The sequence below is a fragment of the Argiope bruennichi genome, chromosome 4 (genome assembly GCF_947563725.1).
Source record: "Argiope bruennichi chromosome 4, qqArgBrue1.1, whole genome shotgun sequence".
NCBI classification, from domain to species: domain Eukaryota; kingdom Metazoa; phylum Arthropoda; class Arachnida; order Araneae; family Araneidae; genus Argiope; species Argiope bruennichi.
In genome coordinates, this window is record NC_079154.1 from 66,291,452 (window position 1) to 66,316,675 (window position 25,224).

General features: G+C 25.1%; 1 protein-coding gene across 1 annotated transcript; it reads right to left on the minus strand.

Moving 5' to 3' along the window:
• Positions 1–25,224, minus strand: LOC129966554 (hypoxia up-regulated protein 1-like). Its single transcript, XM_056081001.1, has 20 exons — positions 25,014–25,224; positions 23,197–23,254; positions 19,571–19,635; positions 18,626–18,657; positions 18,460–18,538; positions 17,658–17,889; positions 17,012–17,140; positions 15,930–16,101; positions 15,014–15,200; positions 13,237–13,371; positions 12,210–12,425; positions 10,846–11,033; positions 9,841–9,985; positions 9,501–9,689; positions 8,872–9,032; positions 7,388–7,598; positions 6,373–6,591; positions 3,968–4,181; positions 2,571–2,702; positions 1–605 (listed from the first exon to the last, which is right to left on the minus strand). The coding sequence occupies exons 1-20, from the start codon at positions 25,026–25,028 to the stop codon at positions 538–540; spliced, it is 2,847 nt and encodes a 948-aa protein (XP_055936976.1). The 5' UTR covers positions 25,029–25,224; the 3' UTR covers positions 1–537.

Below are 25,224 nucleotides of genomic sequence, written 5' to 3' on the forward strand. Positions count from 1 at the left end.
AAAAAACACTACTTTACAAAATATTTTTTTGCTTTCTTTTCTAGTTTGAAATCAATTTTACTTTTTTTTAAAAATAAATAATTCAAACATTTGTTACAAAATCCCAAGTTATACAAAAATGACTGGGTAATATTTGTAAGTTGATTTCATTGCACTAAAAACTATTAAGTAACTGGCAATCCAGTATCATTATCACCCTTTTATTGCTAATTAATATAAATTATCAGCAATAGTATTCAAACAATCACAAAAAATAACACTAACAAAAATTTTAAAGTATTTCCATTATTGAAATGAGTATTTTTAAAATGAAATACCACCATGAATACTTAACTTTATACAAAAATAAAATGAATAAACAACTAACATGTTCAGCGGCAAATCAGAACAATCCTTTTTCAATTGTAGAAAGAAAAGCTGCTCCCAACTGAGCATCTTTATCAAAACTCTTTATAAAAAATACATTCCACCCTACCATTTTTACGTGCATTTGATTAGTTCACAGTTTATAAATGATTCAATTAAGTTATACTAGTCTCATAATTCTGAATGCTCATCATCTTGCCCTGGAACAGAAGAAGGTGATGGAGTTATGGTATCTTGCCCTAAAAATAAAAAAAATGTAAGCATGTGGCAAGACATGTAAGTAAAAATGTAATGCATATTCATTCACATATTTTTTTATTAAAGAAAAATACCATTTCCTTTTTTGCATGAAAAGGAACACAAAAAAAACTAGAAAACTAGAAAAACTGCATGGAACAAATTTCATAAATGAAGAAATAATTATTCAAATAAAACGTTTTTATTATATTGTACTTTTAAAAGTAATCAAATGATATAAAATAATTTCTTTTAGCCCCATACAGATTGTCTTGAAAATGAGCGATAGCAAATTTTAAAAATTCATGATCACAAATTTTCAGCACTAGGTAAAATTATTTTATACTTTTTATATACTTTAGTAGTATATTAAAAACATTTATATAAATTATTATTCTTTGATTTTTAGTCTTGTGTACATGAAACTTTGGAAATGAATTTCAACTAATTTCCAAAAACACTAACGAAATTATAAGTCACCATCTGTTGGTAATGAAAATTGCAGAATTTACACCAAATAGACAAAATAAAAATGTGTTACAATACGGCAAAAATATATATTTTTAAAAAGTTAGAAAAATTTTAAGAGCAAATAAAATGGAAACTACATATGGCAGCAAACGTTTAAATTTCCTTTTAAGAATTTAAATGAGTTTTACCACTTTAACATTTGAGATAATCACTCATCTATATCAAACCAATGAATCTTTTCCTACAAGAAAAGTTTAGATATATTATTTAATACTTTGATTGTTGTATAGTAGTCAGTCACTGCATATATTCCCGATTTAAATGCAATATTTAATACTTTGATTGTTGTATAGTAGTTAGTCACTACATATATTCCCGATTTAAATGCAATATTTAACACTTTGATTGTTGTATAGTATGTCAGTCACTGCATACATTTCTGATTTGAATGTAATATACCTTTCTTCATATTGTAATAATTTATCTTGGTATATAGTTTTGAAATAAATAAATGTATGAGTAGCAGTTAAGATATCAACCAACTAATTTTGTCCAAGTTGAATCTTGTAATTCGATGGATTACTAAAATTAGCGTTTTTCTCAAATCTTTATACCATTTAAAGAAAGTCAGTACTATAGCATATATGTGACAGGATGAAATATAGGCTTGTTAAGATTTGAATGGTTTAAAATTCATACTCAGAAAAAATGTTTTAATGGGAGGCTGCATGTTGCATAATATATATTCTAAAATTTTGATTATACACCATTTAATAATAATAGAAATAAATTAACACTATAGTAACAGGCATGAGCTGTCAAAATTTCAGCATCACAATGGATAATCATTGTTGGACTTTAAATTAAAAAAAAATTATTTTTGTATTAAAAATCATTCTAGCATATAAAATAAATACATCAAAGAAAACAATTTATTTACAAACCCAATTACTGGATGAGATTTGAATATCGTTTTTTAAGCAGTTTTACAAAATTAAAGTAGAGAAAATACAAACTAATAATAATAAGTGATTAAATTTGCTTTAAAAAAATGTAGTTCAGAATGCATTATTCTAAATGTAAAGTTAATTCTTCTACAGCATGTTGCAAATCAAAACATTATCAGCCTAGTAATATCAACAATCAAAAATAAATTTTGATAAAGTTATAAAAAGCAAATAGTGAAGCAAGTCTGACTGATATATTATTAGCCAGAAACAAAACAAAATAATAATAAGGATTGACATGATGGAACTATGACAAATTTTTGAATGAAAACTGTTTTACTCTCCCCCCCCCCCACCTCCCAACACACACACATCTAAGCAATTGGAATATCGAACTCCCACACATACTTTCATGAGAAAGATAAATATTACTTCTGGTTACTGAATCATTTTTAAATATTAACAATAATAATATATACAGTTAAGCAGATATTTCATGTGAACAACTGTTATTGATTAAATATTTAAATTAAAACAAGGTTAAATTACCAGTAGGTATTGAAGTATCATCTACAGTTGCATCCACAACATCTGGACTATCTATAGAAGGGGCCTCATCATTATTAACCTCTGCTTTTTCTGCTTCTACTGTTATGTTTTCATTTTCAGCAATAATATTTTCTAAATAAAATATGAAACACATTTTTTATTATATTTCATAAATCGTAATATTTTTAAATGAAACAATTTTATAAATTTTTAATAAAATACTTTTATAATTTTAATACCAAAAAATGACTATGGTATGTAAATAATAAATTATATAGGAGTATTATAAATGAGTGTCATTATATTCCACACTACATCAAGTGTTCAACAGTGCAGGAAAATACAGTATATTTTTTTTAAGATAAAAAAAAAAATGCAAAAAATTAGTAGGAAAAAGGAAAGAGTTTTTAATTTACAAATAAAAAAAAAATTAAAAAATTATATTTATTTTAACAGAATTACCAGGTTTAAAAAAATTTTATAAATGAAAGTTTGATCTTCAAATCGTGAACTGAAGGAAATCTGAAGCATCTTTTCAATGCAAGTATTCTTAAGAATACAAGAACGTGTCCCCTCTACTTTTCAGATAAGATATATGGTACAAAGTATGGTATACAAAGGAATTACTATTGTCTCATCCTCAATTAATATTCTGTCTACTAAGATATAATTATATATGACAAAGCAATTAAACTAATTACTATCCCAATAGAGATGACAAATAATTTTCATGATAGAAATGAAATTTTAATAGTTAATAGTATAGCAGTTATAATAGTTTTGGGTAAGGGGAAATTTTTAACAACATACAGCATTTGTATCAGGGAAAAAGTCAATAAAATTTGAAGAGTACTGATTATGATATTTTCAGAAAAGAAATTAAGATTTGAATAAAAAAATAACTAAAGCAATCAAATTATATCCACTTAAGGTGCTAAGAATAAATACATTATTCTTAACAGCTTATTTTGTTAGTTTATAATTACTTAACTGGATCTTTATGAAAACTTGGTAATTAAAATAAAACCATGGACAAAAAGTAGACCTTTATTGAATTTAAACTACATAATACCATATCTACCTATCATGTTATATTATAATATCAAGGGTCACAGACTAAATGATGAAAGATAATGTAAATATTACATCATTATATAGCTTTACTCCCCCCCCCTATTTAACACATCCAATACCAATATTGAAACCTGATGCAGCTAAACTTGTTGTTTTGTTAAAATCATAATACAAAATACTCTTTCATAAAATCAGTTTCTTATTGTAAACCATACATAATTTGCACAGCTTAAACATTAATTTATGATACTATGTTTTAATGTATATAATTGGAAAAAATGAGTTTGAATTTTAAAAAAATTAAAAATCTTTTGTATTACTACCTGATTCTGTATCATTCTTAGCAGATTCATTTTTCTTGGTTTCTTTTTCTTGAGTTTTCTTCTTAAGAGGTTGAGCAAACCGAGCCTTATTTATGAGATATTTAACCTCTCGATCTAAATTGGCAACTTTCTCACCAATTAATTTGATGGTCAGTTTTGGAGTCTCGCTCAGAGGTATAGACTTTTGTTCTTTCTCACTTTCCTGAAGCCATTTCTGAAAAGAAAGGAAATGTTTAGAAACAAAAACTGCATAATCTAAATATTGAATCTACTTAAAGCAAGAAACTAAAAACTATATGCATGCTACTTGCTAAAAATTCATTAAAAATTTTTATGATTTGTGGCTATATTTGAAAAACATTTGTATGCATGGTATTTACATTATGCATGCATGTATGTAATATTTACATTAGCGTAGAAAAATTTAAATTTAAACAGAAAATACTAGTTGAATGCGATATAAATATATTACATTTTTTATTACAAAATTTCAAGTAAAATATACATTTATTTTGAATAAGTGTTTAAGTTCTTAGAACTTACAAAGATTACAAACATTACATGTGGGGTTATTTCAAATTACAATACAAAAAATCATGTTTATTAAACAAAAATCCTAATCAAAGTACTGAAATTTTAATTTTAACAGAACACGTTTTAAAGGATAAGCATATTTGCAGTTGTTGTACATTTGTTATTGCTTCAATTAAATAATTTATTTACCAAATTATTAATTTTTAGGGTATCAAAATAAATTTTCATATCTGTACCAATTGCAGCTTTTTTGGCTATTGATAGTATTCATCCATGTTTTATGACATTTTTTTAAAGACATTTCAGGTTCAGTTTTAAAACCATTGAAAAATTTTGGCAGAGATAAAAATATTAATATTTTGAATAGCTTATAGAAATTATCCCGAAACATTCTAAATATACTTATATTTTCTTCAAATTATAGAACCAAATAATTAACAATCAACTTGAATGTTATGAAGGAAAAAGATCCAAGTTATAAAAATTATTCCTCATCAAACATTATAATGATGAAAAAGCAACAGCCTATTACTAGTAAGCAGTAAATATCTGCAAGAATATTGATTAAGATTTATGAAGTGCAGCTTCCTAAAAATTTGAATAAATTCATTATTTTTAGAAATGCAATGAAATGAAAAAGAAACCAGAATTAAATCAAACAGCCTAAAGAAAAAGCACTTTATTCTTCATTGGAAATATTCAAAAATTCATGTAAAATAATATTTATTCCATAACATTCAACACAAAAAGAAACCATAATTCAAAGAAAACCATGCAAGATATATACTCATATAGCTGAAATGCATTTGCAATATATGTTTTTCCTTTAAGTAACAGTATTTTATGGATTAAAAATTTCAAATACTATATATTCTTAAAAATAGTTTTTAAAAGTATGTTATTTACTGAAACTAATTTTACAAATAATGCAGAACAAATAATTTTCTTCTAATGTTGAATATTGAAAAAACACTATCTTTACTATGTTCTCTAACTTTACGAAGAAAAGCATTCTAATCATATACATATAAGAAGGATCAATGCTGTTAAAGTCTAGTATTTATGAAAATAATATTAAAAAAAACTTTTCACTTGAAAACTCATGATGTAGAAAAAAATAATAAAATATTTCTAAATCAAGAATACAAGTTTACATAAGGACAACAATTTACAAATAATTTTAGCACCAAATATAAAACAGGATTTATCAAGAAATTTTCAGAACCAAAGACGACAAAATGTTGTAAAATAAACTAATCACAAATTAGAAAGAAAAAAATTACAATCAATTAAAAGATTTAATTTTAAAAATAACTATTTCATAATATTTTTCTTCTAAAGTTTTCAAAATGTAACCTGCTTTCAATGAAAAGAGGTTACTCAATACAAAATCTGTTAGGTAAATGTAATATTATATATATATATATATATATATATATATATATATATATAGCCGGAATCTTAGATCTTAGGTTTACTTCAACACCTTGATTTTTTTTTTCCCCATTCGAAACCTATGGATTGAAAATTTAGCAACCTCAATTTTTTAAATAAATGTTATTTTCATATGACAAATTGAGCACAGCAATACTTTTTTATTCATATTCTGGAAAAGAATCCAATTTGCAATAGTAATAAATGCAATCAAATAAAAAACATGTAATTAAAAGTTTACATTTATCCCTGACTTTTAATTTGTTTCTCTATATTAAGAGTTATTCTGAGAAAATATTACTTTCCGAGAAAATGTTACTTTCCTTCAAATCTTTGTATTCTCTTGTGAATTAATAAAAATTTACAAATCTACATATAATAAACCCAAAATTCTTAAAATTGCATAAAGCACAGAATTTGAGTAAAGATAAACATACCTTTGTTTCCGAGATTAAATTCTCCAATGTGTTCAATTCCACCTCTGTAAATATTTGATCATCTTCACTAACATTACGAGCAGAATTCAGAAAGACTTGACTGATATTAAGCATATCTTTCAGTGCTTTAAGTGCTTCGGGCCTGTCTCTGTGCTCTTTCACTCTTTCAAAGAGGTCTTTGGTCATTTTTTTCAAATCACTCACTTTACTCTTGAAGATCTAAAATGCAATTTCTAAGTTAACACTTATTACATACTTGTCTGTCATTATCATAAGTTTATGTATCAAAGTAAGAATGAAAAGTAAATCAGAGAGCATTCTCAAATGACAAAATGAAATCGGCAATACAAAAAAAAAAAAAAAAAAGAATATTTTACTTAAATAAAATTTAAAAAATGGCAACAAGCCAATACATTTAGACAAAAACAAAGAATATAGACTAGAATTTTACTACACTAGTTTTAAACAAACAAATCAAAAAAAGAAAGAGGACAAAAGCAAGTCTAAAATTATAAAATGAATTTTTTTAAAAAGAAATTTTAGTTGCATCTGCCTTTGTACATTATAAAATCACTGATCATAAAGCATTTATAATAGTTTATGGCTTTTAAATGCAACAATTTTTATTTTTGAAAAGATTTTGTAGCTACTATAAAAATAAACCATTTTCATATTTTCTAAAAGAAAAAAATGAGTTAATTTTTAAGTTTAGTAAAAAATTTTAAAAATCAGATGGAATTTTAATAAATTGTCTTAAGCTAAAATGATTTCCAATCTATTTTTAATAGTAAACCCATAAAAAATTAAGACAAAAATTCCCCAACCCAAATATTTTATGTTAACTATGTGTGGAGCACATTTTAAAAGCTGTTCTAAATGACAACTAAACTGATACATAAATAAAACGTCAAGCACAAACAGAAAATGATAGTTTGTCAAAAATTAAGTTAAAATGCATTTATCTTAAAGTAAAACAATAATGGGCATCTATCAGCTGAAATTAAACCAATTTTACCTCTGTGGTGGCATCATCCGATTCATACTCCAACCAATCCCCAACTTCACTTAATTTTTGCAGTATATTGGATCGTTCTTCCTCAGTTGATGCTTTTTCATACTCATCCCTGTATAACTTGTCTCTTGTTTCAACAATGAAAGATTCCAGAGCATTTTTAGCCTTGGCTTTTGCTAATCTTGCTTGATCATTTTCATCTAACTCTTTCAATCTTAAATGAAATACAATATAATGATTTATAACTTATAATAAAATTAAGAATAAGATTTAACAATTATATTTTCCAATAAATTGAGCTTTGTCTGAATATTTTTCATTATTCAGACAAAGCAACTTTTCATAAGCTTGCATCTCAAAAATTGATTAAATAGTCTTAACGGAATGCATCCTATATTTAAAATCTATAGCAGATATCAGAATTACTGAAAATCGTTTTCACTTCTCAAAAAAAAAAAAAAAAAAAAAAGTTTGATAAACATTTTTCAAGCAACACGACAATAAATATTTTTTTAAATTTTTCCTAATAATTAAAAAAAATTTCAAACATAATTTTGACCATATTTCCTATTTTACTCCAATCTTGAATGTGTTACTGATAATAAAATTAAATCCAAAAGATTTCACATTTATTAATATAGTGTACATATATACTTAAAGAATATGCAAAACATATTTTAAAAATATACAATTATCAAAAATTGCTTTATCACCCAATTTATTTTTTTGTGGGCTTTTTTATATAAATAGGAGACAATCAAATTTTGCATTGAAATAGAATTTTTAAATCATACAGAAAGTCGTTAAAATAAATATTAAATCATTTGATATTTTATGTGCTACCTATAAGAAAAATATATTCTATACACTTAATCAATAAAATCAATTCCATCTCAAATAATTCACTGCAAATATACATAATCAGCTAAATTTTTAAAGCCGTTATATATTTTGAATATAAAAGAGTGAGATATCACAACATAGCATAAGACAACCATGTAATTGTATTTGTCAACAGAATGTGAATATACAGTATAAATTTGATTTATTTCAAAAATTCTTTTTCATTATTCGATAAATAAAGGCATCATAAAGAGGCTTGAAAAAAAATGGAATAAAAGTCAAAATTTTATAAATACTTAAGATATAAAACTAAAGATTTATTTTTTTAAGTTTCCATTTTTTAGTTGCAATTTATAAATATAAAAAAAAAATATTCAAATTCACTAATTAATGGTATTACTGCCATGAAATCAAATTTATACTCATTGATTAAATAATTAATTTTTAACAAAATTAAAATAGAGTGCTGACATTAAACAACAGCACTACAGGAAGTGATAAAGTTGCAGTATTGATCTTCTCCTTATGCACAGGAGATCACAAATTCCTATCTCTACAAATGTGAAATTAAACAAATGTATCAACAAGAATTATCAATAATATACTTTACTTTTCTCTTTTTTTTAAATGTAAAACATACTTACTTTTTTGAGGATTTCTCCATGACATCTTCATCTAAATGTTTCAAATCAAGATATTCTTGAACGGAAGTAAGAGGCTCTTTGACAGTTACTAGTTTAAGTTCTTTCTTAGTGTCAGTTGCATTTTTAACTGCCTCTTTGGTTTCATTTTGAGGCTTGTCCCCCTATTTGATAAACAAAATACAACAAAAATAAATGTTATGACTTAATTTATCTCAAACAAAACTAAACCCTGTCATCCAGCATTTGCCAAATTTAACCTCCTAATGCATCATGTATCGTAAATAATATTTAACAATCATGTTGATTAGCCCTCTTGAAATTAAGTTTATATTTATAAAACTCACAGCATAGTCTTATTCTAAATTTCATAGCATGATTTTTTAGCTTCATGCCAGAAGATGCTAATGAATAACTGAAATAGAAGTTAAAATTGAATAAAGTTTTCTAACGCAATTTAACAATCTTTATTCCATTTTTCAGCAATGATATTTTTTTTTATTGTAAGGAAATATTGATAATTGGTTATAAAATATTTTGGTTTTAAGGCAAAATCCATAACAAGTCCATAACATAATATGTTTTTTTGCAGATTTAAAAAAATTTAAATTTCAATAAATAAAACAAATTACCTCTTTTTTTGTTTCAGTGGATTTCTTTGTATCATCAGCTTTACTGTCAGTTGGTTGCTCATCTTTAGGTTCATTGTCTTCGGATGATCCAGAAAACAGTCTTCCTAGTGTACTTCCCAATTTAGTGAAAGCAGATTCTAATCGAGATTCAGGACTTTCTTCTTCAGTTTTTTCAAATACTGACTCAACCTGAAAATATTTGAATTTTTAAATACAAAAGTAAAAGTATAAGCATATGTATTTTTATCACAAACACTTCTACGTTCATCAACAGATGCACAAAAACAGCATTAAACTTTCAAATTCTCCACATGATAAAATATCAAATTCATCTGCTTACTTCATCCAAAATCAGAATTCCACTCTCATCTACTCTAAAGTGGGCTTTAACACCTTTATATTCTGTATTTTCAGCCATGTTTTTCTTAATAGCTGCTTCAACTCCACTTAAAGTAATTTTTGTGATATTCAAAGGTCCCAGAGCTCTAAAAATATTTTTTTTTAAATTAATGAATTTTCAAATAGCAGTATTAAATTATGAAGTTGCTAAATTAAAAATTAGATCTACGACAAAATAAAAAAAAAGTTGAAAAATACAATATAATAATAGCGTGAATGTTTGGGAAATGCCACTTGATATGGGATTTAAGAACTATTTCGGCAGCATTCATACGTATGTTTGAGATAGTATTCTACACTATATAAAATTTTGAAAATCCAATTTAAAGCTTCAGAACTGATTCCATACAAAAAAGTAAAGAATTAAACAAAAGTTCAGAAATCATCATAACATACCAAAAAAATATATACATATCTTGATACTCAAAAATTAAACGTTTAATTGTAAAAGTTTTTTATAATTGAACTTTCATGAAATGTTTCTTACATCATAATGGCTTTCAGGATTATTTAGTTACTTACATTGCAAAATTATTAAAAGTTATTTTTTAAATAAAAAATGAAAAACAAGAAAAAAAAACTAATCTTTTAAACAGTTGAAGAGAAAAGTTTGCTATATTCATTACTAAATGCATAAGTAAGTGACAAAACTTTCTCTGATAATTTTTTTTTTAATCTCAAAATTACATTTGTTTTTTTGTCATGACCTTTCACAAGTAGAAACACTACTCTAATAATTCACTTTTCACCACATTTTCTCTTACACTGAGAAAGATAAAATTAAAAATAAATTTAAAAGCTTGTAAAACAAATGCATTTCTAAAAATATCAGTTCAAAGAAAGTTTATTTGTAAAGAATATTCTGAAATATAAAATTATGGAAGCAACTTTAAAACAAAATGTTAGCTTTGAAAACCTTCATATTATATAGTAAAAAAATACATACTGAAGTTCAAAGTCACTTAAGAAGCCAAGATCTCCATAATTTACATAGAATTCAAAGTCATGCACATGTCGATTAAATGTCATAATTTTCTTCATAGGAATGAGGTTGTTTCTACTAAATAAAATTCTTTTCACTGTTTTAACACCAGTAGTTTTATCTTCCAATTCATATTCTCTTTGGAAATCCACCTACATTGGACAGAAGAATTCCTTAATAATTTTATTATATCAATGAATATTAAATAGCTTTTACCATATAAATACAATTATTTTAGATTGGGAACTGCTATAGAAAAAAAATTGATCAAACCAAATGTTATAAAACAGCACTTCAACAGAGTTTTTCCCTTATTACTTGATACATATAAGTTAGATTTACAATACTGAAAGACTACTTAAAATAATCTGTTTAAAATATTACATAGACACATGTAAAAAAATATAAAAGCAAATAAAATAAATTTCTCTTTGTACTGTTAGATAATGCAGATTAGATTTGGGAAATATTACTATCCAACAAAATATTCAAATACAATTCAATAAATAAAACATTGAGACTGTTTTTTTAAGATTTCTTCACATAAATCATTAGAGTAGTCTCTTAAACTTGTGACAGAGAAAAATGAAACTGCATAAACTGAGCAAATCTCTAATTCTCAAATTAAAAGAAGAAAAAAATATCTTATTCTATCAAACAATCTAAGACCCATTTGTAAGCCAACCATAATTTTACTTGAAAGTTAATAATATAAACATTAAAATATAATGCAGCAGAACAGCACAATACTTATAAATGTCAATAGGTCAATTCCATAAGAGAAATACTTTAAAATTTTAGTATTAAAACCTTTGTAGCAACCCACATCTAAACAGGAAAATTTGGTCCTTGTTTATTTTTATGTTGGCTGAATGTAATTGGCAATTTTCAAATTATTCCAAAATAATGGGTTTAATTGTAAGTTTTCAAATTTTACCAGTACCACCAATTTGAAATTGCTGATTGCTAAGTTAGCGATAGTTTCCCTTTTTGGAGATTTATCATGGAGCAGAAAAAAATAAAGTAATACCAAATTTTCCAAATAACATTTGTATCCTTTTTAATAAAATTAAGCCAATAACATTTACAATGCATGAACAAATCTGAATCTTTTAAAAACTAAACACACAATTATAATAATAAACTTTTCATGAAAATGAAATTCACAAAGTCAGAAAACAATAAATAATGACAGTAAAAATTTATGAAAAATTAAATAGAAAAAAAAAATGCATGAAAAGGAAAGACACGTTGAAAAAATATGAATGGTTAAATAACAATAAAATCCAACCAACTTTTAACTAATAGGTATTAACTATCCTACTCACCTGAATAGGGAATATGTTAGCATCTCTTATTAAGAATGTCTTGACCTTGAATCCCTTACTGAGGTAAGCAGCCTGGTAAGCAGCTCCCAAAGCAGCCGATTCATCTGTATTAAGGCTTTTACCTAATTCACCCTTCTTGATGTAATCTAACAAAATCTGCTGTACTTTGGGAACCCGGGTTCCAGAACCAGCAAGAATTACCTGATCAATGTGCACCTAAGAGAGGATATTATATATGTCTTTACAAAGGAAATAAAGAGAAAATCTCTAAACATTTTGAAAAATTTGATAAGGTCATCAGAAAATGAAATGAATTTTCATGTTTCTGAACAGAAAAAAAGCTTCAAAATTCATAAAAATAAATTTCATACTCCTTAGACAAAAATGTTTAACTCTAAGAAAATGGATTATATTTGGTTTTTTGTTTTGTTTTGGTTTCTAAAATAGATTGTGATTCTATTTTAGATTTACTGCAAACCAAAGTAAATTTAAAAATAAATATCAAAACAAAATTTCTTTACAAACAATTGTTAACTGACAATAAAAAACACATTAAGATATTTTGATATTAATCAAAACACTAAGAAGGTAATAAGAGTTAACAAAAATATAACTTTCTTTTGAGAACAAATCTGCATCAAGAATTATTCATTCCACACTATTTAACATATATACCTTATTTCATTGAACTTTTTCTGTATATTTAATAAGAATTTTTTCCCATTTTTAGTCCTTTCAATTTTGAGACGAGTACTCTTTTAGTTCCGATTATGATGCAATGGAGTTAAAAGTATACATATCTTGTTTTCCTAATCTATCAGCAATTTAGAGAAATTAATTCTAAATCATAATAATAATCATTCACTAAATCAATTTCATCTATCAGTTTCTCCCCCCTCTCCCTCCATATCTGAAAGAAAATTAAAGATCTAGAATTTTTGGTGACTGCATAACAAATAGAACTTTGTCTATGAATAGTTTTATTTTTACTTTTAAAAAAGGCAATATATTTAAATAGACTATTTACCAGATCAAAATTAGCAGATTTCAAAGCTGCTTCCACAGGCTTTGTAACTCGCTCAAAAAGGTCACTGCAAAGTTCTTCAAATTCGGCTCGGCTCATAGGAGTCTTGAAATCTTTGTCATCAAGTAAACTTTCAACCTGTAATTAATATACCATAAATATCACATAAAAATTTAACAGTAAAATATTGAATGATATTATATATATAAAGACTAAAATGCCTTCAAAAACTTTTTAAATTTTAAATTATAAATTGTTATTTCAAACTTAGTTATGGATAAAAAAGTAACTAATTTCATAAATCTATTAAAATAGAATAAAGATGGAAAATTGCTAAGTTATGAGAGAATGGGCTTTCTTAATTGAATTTTCTGTTTACAGATGTAAAAAAAAGCATGAAATCAAAGTGATCAAAAAATAGAAAATAAGGTTCTGATTTATGAAGTTCAACGATTTTGGATCCAATGAAAAGAAAAAAGATTCAATACAATACATTTAAAAGAATAATGTAAAATGTAAGATCACATAGCACTTATGCTTCATAAGTATTCTATTTGCTTAATAATGAAAGCATAACCTGGCATGAACTAATTTGGAAACCACTTCTTGAATAAATTAAAAGGAAAAAGCAGGAAAAATTAGAAAAGTAAATATATTTCATATTATAAGATAGATTGCAGCCACTGATCAATACAAGTACATCTGTAAATCAGAATATCTATAAAATGGAATAATCTCTTTCTAATTACTCTTCTAATTTTACAATTTATTATATATATATATATATATATATATATATATATATGTAGTGACGAGCGTCTGTTGGCGAGCGCCATCTGCTGGTTGTTAGATGGAGTTGACGCTGGTTAGACGTGGCAGATCAGACGGATCTGGACGAGAGCGAAGACGTGGCAGATCAGACGGATCTGGACGAGAGCAAAGACGAGTCAGATCAGACGGATCTGGACGAAAGTAAAGACGAGACGAGACATATTCGACGAAATCTACTGAATGTTCAATTCTTTTATGTTAATGTATATATAACCTAATCATCCTAAATGTAATTAAATATGCGTTCTAAAATAGTAGTGATTTCTGAGTCCTACATACATATATATATATATATATATATTACAATCAATTTCATGCTTATCTATTTTTTTGCTGTTTTATGTTTATTTTTATAAAAATTCTAAAATTAAACTTGAGTAGAACTTTGTTGCTGCTAAATGAATATTCATTCTGGCAAGGAGATGCACATCCAAGTTAATGAATATATATATATATATATATATATATATATATATATATGAAGAAAAAAAAATGGAATTGTGAAAAATAAAGCACACAAAAAATAAAGTTTTGTACTGAATCTCAATTCAAAACTTATCTAAATGTGCTAAAATATTTATGAAGCAATACAGTTTGATAATTATAATTTGACAAGGATAATAAATATAATTTAAATGTAATCTGTCAATGGAAGAGAAGAAACTTTTCACTCTATTCTGTCATTCAATTGATTTAAATACAAGCCTAAAATTGATATATAAATAAGGAGATGAAGCATTATTTAATGAAAGACTGAAAAAAATTAAACAGTTATTCAACAACTTTCAATAAAATATTGCATACCAAAATAGTTTTTCCTTTAATGATTTTTTCTTCCAAATATTTAAACTGTATAAATGCTGTAAAATTTTTCAAGACCCAAATATTGTTATAAATACCCATAATAAAAGTATTAACATACACTGATCATTGAAAACAGATATAATACCTGAGCAATATGATCGCTATTAGCACTCAGCACTTTTTTGACTCTACCAGCTTCCTTTAATAATTTTGCCATTGCTCTTTTATTTGTAAAAACATCTGTGCCGGTTTTCTTAGCATTGTTGAAGGCTGTAGCTAAGAAGTCTCTCAATCGAAGTTGCATTTCAAGACCACCCAATGTATGGTCAAACCTAAAAATTAATGCAATTAGTCCATGAATTTCATAACCATATTCATTGATTACTATTCACTTTTTAAGAATATGAAATTATTTACACAATATTTAAATACTCCTGTTTCATTTTCTGAATTCACTTTTTTTCCCCCTGCATTTTTAATCTGGTATTTAAAATAGATGACAAAAAGCTTTTAAAAATACATGAGGTCCTAAATTCAATATAAAAATCACAATAAATTAAATATTTTGTTTTATTTAAACAAGAAAAAATTTAGATAGTTCAGGAAAAGTTATTAAAGCTATCTATTCTATAATGTTCATTGCAATAACATTTTATTGTAACATCAAGAATATGAATTCAAACACTTGAAATTTTTTTAACATTTTTAAAATGTAATTTCTATATCTAATGTAATATGTAATGTTAAAATGTAATATCTATTCTAAAATGTAATTTCTATCTCTCTAAATTCCTGTAGTTTGATATCAGCAAAAACAGGAAAAAAAAATTAAAATAATTTTCATTAGAAGCTATTCCATAATACATAATTTTTATAATGCTAAGGTTATTAAATAGCAAAACACTGTTGTTTCAGGAAAATAAATTAAAAGGATTTTTTTTAAACTATATTCATAAGATATAAGAGCACAATCACAGTTTTTTTTCATGATCTAAATATCCACTAATGCAGTGCATTAATTTCAAGAGGTTATCTTAAAACATAAAATAATAAAACCTTACCCAACACCTTTGATGGTCAACTGTGGACTAACTTCACCAGTTTCTTTTGACTTTACTAATTGATATGTTGCAACAGTTGCCACTGTGCTGCCTGCACCCATGTCATAAAACAAAATATTTGTAGGTGTTTCATTGAAATCACGTCTTCTAAACACGCCATAATTTAAGGCCACTAGAATGAGAGAAGCAATTGCAAAATACAGCTTTAAAATTAAGAAAGAAAAAAAAAATTCAACAAAATCCTGATGCATTTAAATGTTTTCTCATTTATCCTCATTATTCCCCACTGCTTTTGAATTTTAACTATAACTCTTAGAAGAAACTTCATTTTTTAATTTTTATCCTCCTTTATTCAAAACTAAAATCATGTAAAAATTTGATTTTCTATAACAGCATGTTAACTATATATATATATATATATATATATATATATATATATATATAGTTTAAAAAGACTTTAATATAATCTGACAAAATTTTGGAAGACTTCATTAATAAATACCATTCACAGTTGTAGTAATTTTACTTCAAGAATTAATTTTTTAAATTGATTATACTTTTTGTTGTGGATAACTTTTTTTATTTGTTAATTTTCTATTTTGCAGGATTAATGATATAAATTTTGTCTTCCTTCATTAGTTTAAATTAACTTAATTATATGATTAAATAAAAGCATTGACACTAGCTAAGTGTATGAATATCAAAATTAAGTTTAATATAATGTTTATAAAAATATTTACATTATTGTTTTAATTATTCAATAATTTATAATCAAAGAAAAAGTTGTTATAATTTTGACATAACTAAGTATTTGTTACGTTACTCAGTCAAAATACCAACACTTCTTTTAACAATTAGGACCTAGTATTTAATTTTTTAAATCAATCAAGCTAGAGTAGAAAGAAGTAACCCTTATCATAACAGTAGGTCTACATATATTTTAATAATCTAATTAATCCCATATCTCCCAAAAAAATAATTTATGAATTATAAATCGATGAATTCAAAATATTTTTGAACAAAAATTACTAGGAAATATGAAGTTTACAATAATTATTGCTTTTATAGAATCAAACTCTTACCAGCAGTATTGCTATTAATGAGCTGTAATACATTTAAGCCAGATAATTTAGCAGCTTGTAACATAGCTCGTCTTTCTGCTTGATTGAAAAATGGAGGAACTGTTATAACAGCATCTTTTATAGGCTGACCTAAAATAATTTAAAGAAAAAAAACCTCAATAATTTTTTTTACAAAACAAAATACATATTTTATGTATTAGATAAAAAAATAACCCCTTTTTGGACTTAATATATGAAGTCCAAAAAGGGGTTTAATGCTGAATTCAATAGACATCAAATTCTAACAAATGATCATTTTCAATACTATTCCAACTTTCAAAAAACTAAAAAATGGACACAGTTATCAAAATGAAAATTAGCTCCTGTATCAGATTTTAGGATAAGCTATTACAAATTGCACTTAAATGCATACACTTTGCCATGCAACATTGAGTCAATCTGTTCCACATCAGACTACATCAAGAATGCAATAATTCCCTATTTAGAATCATTGTATAATTCTAATTAATAATTTATAAATGAAATTAATTTGAAAAATAAAAATTAGCTTAAACTGAAATGAAATGTCTTAGTGTATAAATATTACCTCCAAACCAAATTAAATATAATTTTCAGATTAACAGGTTAATACAGAATTAATTCTTACCAGCAGCCTTTTGGGCGATTTCTTGGGCTTGTTTTAAAATCATAGCCATTAATTCTTCAACTGTAAACTCCATACCTTCAGGGTGTGTAAATACAATTGACTGCCTGTCCTCTGTTGCTTTTATATCATAATAAGGAAATCTCTTCTTGTACAGTTCCACCAGTGGATTATCAATCTTTTTGCCAATAACATCCAATAAATACATAAAAGTTTTATCTGGGAAACGTACACCCTAATAAAAGATATGAAGCCATTTACAGTACATGTACAAAGAAAAACAACATTTAAATAATACTTTAGAGAAGCAAATATAGCAGAGAAATGAAAAAGCCAAATTTTAAAAATTCAGAAGAATTCAGGTCATTAAGAACATCTGGCATGCAACTCATTTTGCATTATAGTAAGGTTTGTAATGGAAAGAAATCCTTCTTAAATAACTTTACTACTCAAATTTCCTTTAACTTCACAACTATGATATAATAAATCTAACCTAGAGCTTTCATCAATGTTGCCCTTTCCTATGACATGATTTTCAACTTCACTTCAAAAACATTCCAAATATTTATACAGAATGATAGACATTTTTAAAACTCAAAGCATAAGTTAAATAAATTATAGAATACAAAGACCACTTTGTTACCTCCCCCCCCCCCATTCCCTCTGAAATAATTTTATAACTCTAAATCATTAATATTAAAAGGAAAATATTTTTCTTATTGGCCATCACTCTTTTAGACATAATAAGAAATAATTATGAATTTTGTATCAAAGAAATGCATAGCATTAAAAAAAATATGCATACAATTGTCAGGGCTGGATCCCCAAATACTCGCTCTCCATCTCGGAAGGCTACAGCAACAGGAGTCTTTCGTTGAGATTCCCTAGTAAAAAAGGAGGAAAATATATTATACACATTCATTCACCAAGGCCATTTTAAACCGTAAAAATAAATGAATAAAAGAAAGTACCTGTTTAAGGCTATTTCCATAGGCACACCAGGCTAAAAAAGAGCAATAATTGGAAATGAAATTAAAGAATTAATCAGTACATTTAATGAAAAAAAATCAAAATTATATACACAAAATAACAATGTATTCTTAAAGAGATGTGATATGAAGTACCAAAATATTTAATGGCTGGTAGAATTTTAACTTTTCATGTTTGTCAAGATAAATCTTTTCAAATATTAAAAAAAAATTAATTATTGCAGTTGTTAAATAATTTTTTAAGAAATATTTTAAGTTAGCTTACTTATTTCCTTACTAATATTCAAAGTAAAATAGGCAAAAGCCAGATACCTGTTCAAGTTTCTACGCCAGTACATATTACAACTGTATAATCTGGGATCAGAACTCAAAGAAAAGAGCCAATTTTTAAAATATTTAATAATATTTAATTACTTAAAATTTTACTTGGATATTATTTTCTTTACTTCTGAAGTTTTTATTACTAAAACAAACCACTGCTCAATCTAGAATGGATGATAAAACAAATTATCTTTAAGTCTATCTATCTATAACTGAAAAATGACATTTTTGACTCATCGTAGAGTAAAAACATGCTTTGCTCTTTATAATCAAAAATAAATTTATAAACATATTCAAATTATATCAGATTCTTTCAAAAAAGAATCATTAGACCAAAATTATTGGACAAAAAGTATCTGATCAAGAATACTTATGAATTAAAAAGGATGCAAACATGACACCTTTTTTTTAAAAATAATAATAATAAAAATATTTTGAAAAAGTCCATTACATCTCCGAAAAAAAAAGGCATATATTAAAGAAAAATTTTTCACAAATAAAATTTTAGTACTAAAATATTTAAGCAATTTTATAAATTTTTTCCCATCATTCTACAAATGTCCAGCAATTTTAAAATTCAATATTTATGCATGAAATTTTACTTACAGAAACAATTGCTACTTTCATCCATTCACTACCAATATCTACAGACATAACAGCTAATCCTTCAGCTACAAAAAAATAAGTGGGCATAAGAAGTATGTAATACAAACAGAGGCAAATGGCACAAATTAAAAAAAAATAATTAAATTTTACAAGTAATTTACAATAAAAGTTACAACAATCATTATTCAAGAAAAAGAAAAATTAATAAATTTAATATATTTTTAAATGTTGCCTTTTTAAATGATTTAACACTTAAATCCAAATATTTTCAATAGACACAGAAGAATTTTAAATGCTATAATAAATAATTTTCCCCAATTTTTGAAAATAATTTGCAATAAAAACAAAATTTACTGCAAAAAAAAAAATAATAATTAGAAACAATTTACAAACAAGAAAAATTGTTCCCTTTATTATAATGGCAAATATAAATGCATGTTAGTTAAAAAATTATGAAGAAATTTTGTAACAGTTATTTTTATCAAAGCATAGACTAACACTTCATTTGATACATGTATTCTTTGCAATTTTGGAATTTGCACTTAAAGTTTTCCTCTACATTCAGAGGCATACTATTTGACCTTCAGTATTTGATCAATTATTTATAAATTCTTTAATTTTTTTTTATCAACCAAAGAGTTTTTTCAAGGCATTTTGAAAAATACCAGACAAAAAAACTGCAGAAAATATAGAAAACTATCACAATCAAACAGCTATTTACACACTCTGTATAGCTGAATCCGGATCACTTTAAAAATGAATCCTAAATATTAGTATAAAATATAAGTAGTTTATGTCAAATATATGAAATCTATAATGGTTATTTTATATTATCTAAAATTTAATTACATACAGTTCTCTAGACTTAATAAAACTTTATGCCCAATATTGTCAGTAGGTAGCATATACAAAAAATCTGTCTGTAGAAATATATAGCTAAAAATAGAGAATTATAGCCTTTTTATCTCACTTTTCAAGAAGCAACTTTTAATTCAGTATTGAAGAATACTATATGGATTCTCAAGCATACAAAAAAAAAAAAAAAAAAAAAAAAAAAAAAAAAAAAAAATGCAGCCACAAGTGAAAAACGTGAATTTAATTTTCATCGGTAATTAAGTGACATCTATATGCTGTAAACTGATTAAATAATAAAACAATTATTAGTGCTTTAATTTTCATAATATTTTAAATACAAAATAAATGCATGGTGCTTAAAAGCTACATCTGGCATTTAAAGTTTAATCATTCATTAATTTCACAAAATGCCCATATACTTTCAACTGAATATTTTACACAGATATTTGTATAAGAAAGAGCAGTATTTAAACAAGTTGGTAATGTTTTTAAAAATTTTATTAGCTAATTAAATGCTTTAAAAATACCATTATATTTTATGTATTCAATTTCATTAATCATAGATCTAACAAATATTTAAGTATTTGAGGGGATGGACTAACAGAAAATAGCTCTATCAAACATTTCACATATAAATATTACTATCTGCACATATGAAATTTCAATATACTAAAACAATGAGCAATTGTAACTAAAGCTTAAGAAAAGTTTAATTTAAACAAATATACAATTTTTGTTTTTTTATATTTGATATTGTATGTTATTTAAAACAAAAAAAAATTATTTTTAAAAAAAAAATTTGATAAAATTAATATTTTTTCTTGCATAGAGCCTTTATTTGCAATGATAGAATATTTGTAATTAATTATAAATTGTGTTACTTTTATGCTACTATATAGTAACAATACTATATTTCACTAGAAAACATTACGAAACAACTGTCTACATAATGAATTTATTTTATCTAGTGTGTGAAGGAAAGCAGATTCATTTTCAATCGAAATTGACTTTCTATAGCTAGTAATTCACAAGAGCTTTATCCATAATTAAAATTTTAGCAAATATTATCTAGATAGGAAATTTTTTTAATGAATGTTTAACATAGACACAGATACTTTTACTTATTTATTAATTTTATTTAGGCCATATAGATAGCAACTACTATAACTAAATAAGTATAATACAGATATTGATATAAAGATAACAAGTATGATATCAGAATAATTGTTAGGGTTTGACGGTTTTTCAAACCTAGTTTTAAAAAACCAGTTTTTTAAAGTAAATTTGATACATTTGAAAGCTGGTTTTTAAATTAAGAAAACTGGTTTTCCCAGAACGTTTGGACATCCCTCTTCTCCAAAAAAAAAAAAAAAAAAAAAAAAAATATTTTGAATTTTATCGGTTGGATCCGATTTGTCTAGCAGCTGAAGGTTTACAGCGACGAGATGCCAATTTTTTAACAAGTGAAGGTATATTTGAGTTTCTATTAAATGAAGTAAAAAATTTAAACACTGAAATAAGCTTGAAATTATTATATGCTTTAGAAAAATGAATTCAAGGAAGAAGACAAGTAGAATTAGCACCTCTTTTGCTGTAATTGCAAAATCAACAAAACATTTCTAGTTCAGCAAAGAAATCTAGTGTACTTTCTATAGCTTCAAAGACCAAAATTAAGTTATTTAGAAAGATATTGTCTAGAATATTTCCAAATCCTTATGTGGAAACCGATTCTAATGAAGTGCAAATCAAAGAAACTGCTCATCAGAGTAATGCTTTTTTTAAAAGAAGCCATGAAAAATCAAAGTTTCTTGAAGACTCTGAAAACAGTTGACGAAAAGATACTGAAAGTTGAATTTTCATTATCTGAGGCAACGAATGAAAGAACAAAAAATTTAGATTTGTTATTTGATGTTATGAAAACTTTAAAACCAAGCTCAGTAACTAGTGAATGAGTATTTTCAATTGCAGGCATTATTGTGTCCAAAATAAGAGCAAGACTTAGCCACTGTTTAGTGGATATTTTATGTTTTTTTAAATCCCATTTTCTTAGGAGAAATTAAAATTAGTGAAAATAATATAAATATTATTTGAAATTTTTGTTTCAGTTTTTGTTATTTTGTGTAAGTAACATGTATATGTAATCCTTTATATTATATTATATTATATTATATATATATATATATATATATATATATTAACTTTGATATTGATTTAGTTTTTTGTTGTTTTGTATAAATTAAATAAATATTTTCCCCAATCTATTTTTTTTTTTTTGACAAAAATTCGAAAACCGGCTAAAACTGTTTTTTTTTTTTTTTTTGTAAATATTGAATTTGAAAACAGGGTTTTGTGTTGAATTTTGTATAAACACCAATTATTGTCAAACAGTAAAGAATTCAAAATTTTGTAGCTTGCATAATAAATAGCAGTGCTGATCATAATTTTCTCACATTTTCCTTAGAAACTCAATAAGAGTCAAATATTTATTTTAAGAATGTTAGAATCTCCTATAGAAGAATATTCTTGAATAACGAAAAAAATATTAAGAATGCCTATCAGTATATATCCGAAATAACTACACTTTAAATTTTATAAAATTATACAATGGATATGCATGGAGTATCAATTTAAAAATAAATTTTTGATGTTCTATTTAAAAGAATAATATTCAAAAGCATAGAATTATTTTTATATACAATTAATGCATATTTCAAATTTTATAATTTTTCAGTATATGAAAATTAATGTTGCACAGTAAAAAAACTACTTACCATTATGTAAAATATTTAAGAAGCTTAACACAACACAGAAAACTGACACAACACTCTTCTGCAAGGAAAACAAAATAATATTCAGATTAAAATTTCATATTTAAACTGTCATTATTAAAAAGTACATTTGAATCATTACGAATACTTTTCAAACAACACATTTAAAGAAGGATACAATTATCTGCTCTTATTATAACTAAAATAATTAAATATATTAAGAAGACAATTGTTTAAACTTTTATTTTTATTTTACATTGACATTTTAAAATAATGTAATCAGTAGAAACTTGCAATTTCAAGGTAAATTGGCAATTTCAAGGTAATATTATATTTGCATTTCAAATTTTTAAAAAATTAAGGATTCAAGTTTAGAAACAAAAATTAACCAATGGTTAAATATTTGAATTGTTTTGCATTTTTCAAAAGATAAATTATGGAATTTTTATAAATTTGTTTTTGAAAAATCTAAACACATTACCTCTGCAAATTACACATTCTTATTTTCTTGTAGTTTCTTAATTTTTCATTATAAAACAGAAAAATGGAAACAAATTTACATCACTGAAATCCCTTTCATATAACATTTCTCAATAAGTCTCCTTGTGAAAGCAGAGAGGTCAAAGTGCATTTACATATTACAAATTTATTTATTATCAAATTTATGACTCTCCAGAACATGTTTAGATATTATTTGATTCAGAAAACTAAATGTCTTTATATAAAAACTCAAAACATTTAACTATTAACTCAGAAATTCAAATTATATCATTATTTAGTCTCAAAAGAATAATTTGCTATATTTATGAAAAACATGTTTTAATCATTAAATAATATAATTTGTAATTCTGATAATACCATACTACACTTAGCAAGCATGCATCCACCGAATATTTATTCTGTCCAACCAAGGTATGTAAAAATACTTGGTACCGACAGCATACATACATACCAATTCTACAAACTCCAAAGCACATATTGCATGTTATTATTTATAAGATATAAGTATAAAGACCACATAGTTTACTTAATATACAATAAATTAATATAAAGATCATATGTATAAATTCATATATTTACATTAAATATAATTTTTGTATATGTAATTAGAAAAATAAAAATTTCTTCTAAAAATTAGGTATAAAATAATATGAATGCAATCAAGAATTGCATTCATATTATAATTATGCATAAAATGGAATTCTTGTAAAAATACAGGAGCGAAGTCTCACAACACGTTTTTATGTATTAGAAATTCCATTCTTAAGAATATTTCAGAATTTCACATCCAAATTAAATATACCATTTGGAATTCTTTTAAAATTTTAATTAACGTAAATAAATATATTTTTAACTCTGTACATCAAAAGTTTCGTCATATCATATTTGTTCGATAGCATGCATTGTTTATCAACAAAGACATTTAAATAGCACCATTCAAATCAGTGAGTGCTCGCATTAAGTAAACATGTTAATAAATTGTAATGATTTTTAGTATATTAGCATGTAGTCTTTTCGAAAGTGATTCTGTAAAGGAAAATGTATATCATTATTGTGAAATTTTTTTTATTATTAATCTTACGTATGTTTACCTGCAATCGAGCAAACATTTTTCAAAGAATAACTAAATTTCAAAAAGAAGAAAAAAATATATGATAAAATTCTTATTGTCCCCGTTTAATATTGAATTAAATTTGTAAACTGATCAACATCGATAATAATATTTCTATAACATTCTTACACACACGTGAAGTTCGACGAGCATATCAATAGAAAAAATTCCTCTCAATTTATTATAAAATACTAATGAATATACTTACGGTTTTGAAATCCATTTAAATGGTAGTCATGAACTGTAAACAATAATGAAAAATCACAATGTGTTCAACAAAGCAGAGTCTACAGGAAAATCAAAATAAAGTGTCAGTGTGTACTGTGTACGCTTTTCGCACGTTGCCGGTTAATGTGGCGACAGCGGATTGGGCAAGTGCGATTGGGTTAAGGAAGAAAACGCAACAACAGAGATGCAGT